General features: G+C 44.2%; 1 protein-coding gene across 1 annotated transcript; it reads right to left on the bottom strand.

Annotated features, from left to right (window-relative positions):
* Window positions 1–388: 388 nt before the first annotated feature.
* On the bottom strand, window positions 389–3,020 carry ppib (peptidylprolyl isomerase B (cyclophilin B)). Its single transcript, XM_038301301.1, has 5 exons — window positions 2,810–3,020; window positions 1,465–1,578; window positions 1,210–1,303; window positions 924–1,108; window positions 389–813 (listed from the first exon to the last, which is right to left on the bottom strand). Exons 1-5 carry the CDS (start codon window positions 2,942–2,944, stop codon window positions 691–693), a joined length of 651 nt encoding a protein of 216 aa, XP_038157229.1. The 5' UTR covers window positions 2,945–3,020; the 3' UTR covers window positions 389–690.

Raw genomic sequence — 3,020 nt, 5'->3', positions numbered from 1 at the left:
GACTCTCACGACTATCTCCAGATCAGGAATCATAAGGTTCGAGGAAAATCAAGCGTCTGAAATTCAGTCGGCAGACGGGAGGTGGTTGTGGACAAATCCTGCTGTTGAAGCACAGCTAGGAGCCAATTTACCAAAACCTGGAGCAATGCACTTTTTGACATGCAGTGTGAGCAGGTAGATCACATCAGAGCAATTTTGAGTTGTAGCTGCGTGCAACGATTGAAAATATCGCAAAGTATATGCCCGACTTTATGTAGGTAAACCGCCTCTGGCTTCTTCTGGATGCTTACCAGTTGTTCAACTACAAACAAACTACCATAAACAAAGAAAACTACACTTTGATTCTACACCAGCAATAAAAAGCCTTTGGAATAAAACAGAGCTGACATTGATGTATCAAAACGTGAAACCTTTATTTCCCCATATCCGTTCCTTTTTTTAATTACAAAATAGCCCAACAGTGAACAGTTAAGTGCACCTTGGAATGCATGTTGGTAAAATGGACCCAGACTCATGTCATAACTGCATTAAATGCTCTTCTGGTGCATAAAGATGGCCGTCAACCAATCAGAGCGTGCTCCCTTCCCTCCTGGACTGCAGCCTTATTACTGATAAAACAAAGTGGCCCGCACATTTCCTCCGACGTCCCGCCCCAGTCCGATTCCCCTGCCATTGATGAAGGGCTGCGCTCTACTCCTTCGCCACAGCGAAAGGCTTCTCCACCTCGATTTTGCCGCAGTCGTGGATGGTGACGTCTTTTAGAGGTTTGTCGCGACCGTCTGTTTTTGTGTTCTCAATTTTTGTGACGACATCCTAGCAGAGGGGAGAGAGGTTAAGAGAAAAATTCAGTTTTGTTTGCCAATTTAATCCCAGTTATTTTCTAAGTATGGAGGCTATGCAGGATTTGTGTCTCCGACACCCACCATGCCCTCCAGAATTTTGCCAAAGACGACGTGTTTGCCATCCAACCAGGGAGTCTGGACGGTGGTGATGAAGAACTGAGAACCGTTGGTGTCTTTGCCGGCGTTGGCCATGCTGAGCCAGCCGGGGCCGTAGTGCTTCAGCTTGAAGTTCTCGTCAGGGAAACGGTCTCCATAGATGCTCTTGCCTTCAAACAACAAAACCAATAAACTTTACCTATTTTTCTGGATTTTTAACCATCTAAACAATCACCCCACTAGGTGCAGTAAAGCAGAGTTCAGCGCTTACCTCCAGTCCCATCTCCTCTGGTAAAGTCTCCGCCCTGGATCATGAACTGTTTGATGACTCTGTGGAATTTGCTGCCTTTGTAACCGAAGCCTTTCTGTTTAACCAAAACAAACAGCTTTGTAAACATGCTGAAAACCTCTGAAATCATCCCTTCAACATGAACATTTAACAGACCGGATCCTGTACACAAAGCCCAACATAACAATGTTTTTAGTCCTTATAAAAGCAAAGTAAGCAGCTTCCTGGATTGTTTACCTCTCCTGTTGCCAGGGCAACAAAGTTGTCCACGGTTTTGGGAACAGTTTTCCCGAAGACGCCGATAACAATCCTTCCCACATCCTCGTCTCCAATTCTGATGTCAAAGTAAACCTACAGGAGAGCGATCCAGCGTTATATCACTGCAAAAACACTAGGGGGCACAAAGTCTGAGGCAGCATCAGTGGGGTGGCCTAATGGTTCTCCGAAGGTTTTCTTTGATCAGTGTCTAACAAGCCAATGAGAGTTTTTAGTTCTTTGATCTCATCCACATTTTGATCTCACTTCAACTTTTTTTACTGCAGTTTGGTAACACAAGCCAGAACTTGGGACTGGATCAACCACCTGACCTCCGTTCCAGAATAGCAAGACAAAAGGCATTATTGATAGAAAGCCAGCCTTCCCCTTTGCAGCTTCCCAAGAGCCACGCAGTTAACAGGAATAATACATGGAATAAAACCAACACCGTCCTCATGAGGAAGCATGGCAGTGGCAGCATTATGCTTCTGTGGTGCATGACAACAGGGTGACAAAATTGATCCCCAAAAAAACAGTCATTGTTAAAACTGTCCCAAAAGTTAATTGGAACCGAGACTATAAAACTGTACTAATTTGAACTATTGAGCCAAGTGAAAGTGCTGCAGATGTAATGGAGACATTCAGCAGAATGAAAACTAATATTTTTTGCAAGGTAATGACGTCACCCAATGTAAGAGACAAGTTGGAAAATAACTCACTGAGAATGTAATTATCTTTTATGTAACCTGTTAAAGTCAGAAGTTCCATCTATTTTGGCAGGAAATGATTAAAAGATTAATTTTCCTTTAATTCCCTCTTATATGTCAATTAAGGAATTCTTTTAAGGCACGAGGGCTAAATAGGATTCATCTTTAAGATGCAATATAAGTTTGGGGAATAAATTATTGTATAGATTATAACCTATGATAGGTAGGTGCAACACAGAAAATCAAAAGGCGTCTTTAAAAGAAATTGCAGGTCCTGATAAATCTGATAAACCAGAGGCAGGATCTCGGCTTTACTGTATTTGCAGACGTGGACAATCTGCTGCAGGCCAGGATCCACAGCTGAGCTCGATACGTGTCCAATTCCTGCGGTCTGACCCGGATGTAAAGGACAGTATGGCCTCAGTCTCTGGGCTTCATCCCCGCTAGCTTTAAACAGAGTTAGCTTGTTCGTGTGAGGTATTAGCAGGGAGCTAGCTGCTGTTAGCAGCTGACCAACACCGGTCGCTCTGTGACGTGGCTAAAAAACTATCGGTTAGCACAGAGGGAAAAGCCCTGATTTTTTGCCCTCCCCAGGAAAGCAGCCTACAGCCAGGCCATACCTTTGCTGTTACTTTGGGGCCTTTCTTCTTCTCGTCAGCCGATGAGCCATTGGGGAAACCCAGAAAAATCAGCGATCCCACAATGACCGTTACAGCTACAAACAACTTCATCCTTCTTTCACAGAACCTCACCATCAACAACGAAACAGAAGGAAAAGGCTTAGCCCCGGGGACAGCCTGCTGGTTGCTAGCTTTATATAAACTCCGTAGG

The sequence above is a fragment of the Cyprinodon tularosa genome, unplaced genomic scaffold, assembly GCF_016077235.1.
Source record: "Cyprinodon tularosa strain WSP-4 unplaced genomic scaffold, ASM1607723v1 ctg465, whole genome shotgun sequence".
Lineage (NCBI taxonomy): Eukaryota > Metazoa > Chordata > Actinopteri > Cyprinodontiformes > Cyprinodontidae > Cyprinodon > Cyprinodon tularosa.
The sequence above is the reverse complement of the archived record's forward strand: the minus strand, read 5'-3'. Positions and strand labels throughout refer to the sequence as shown.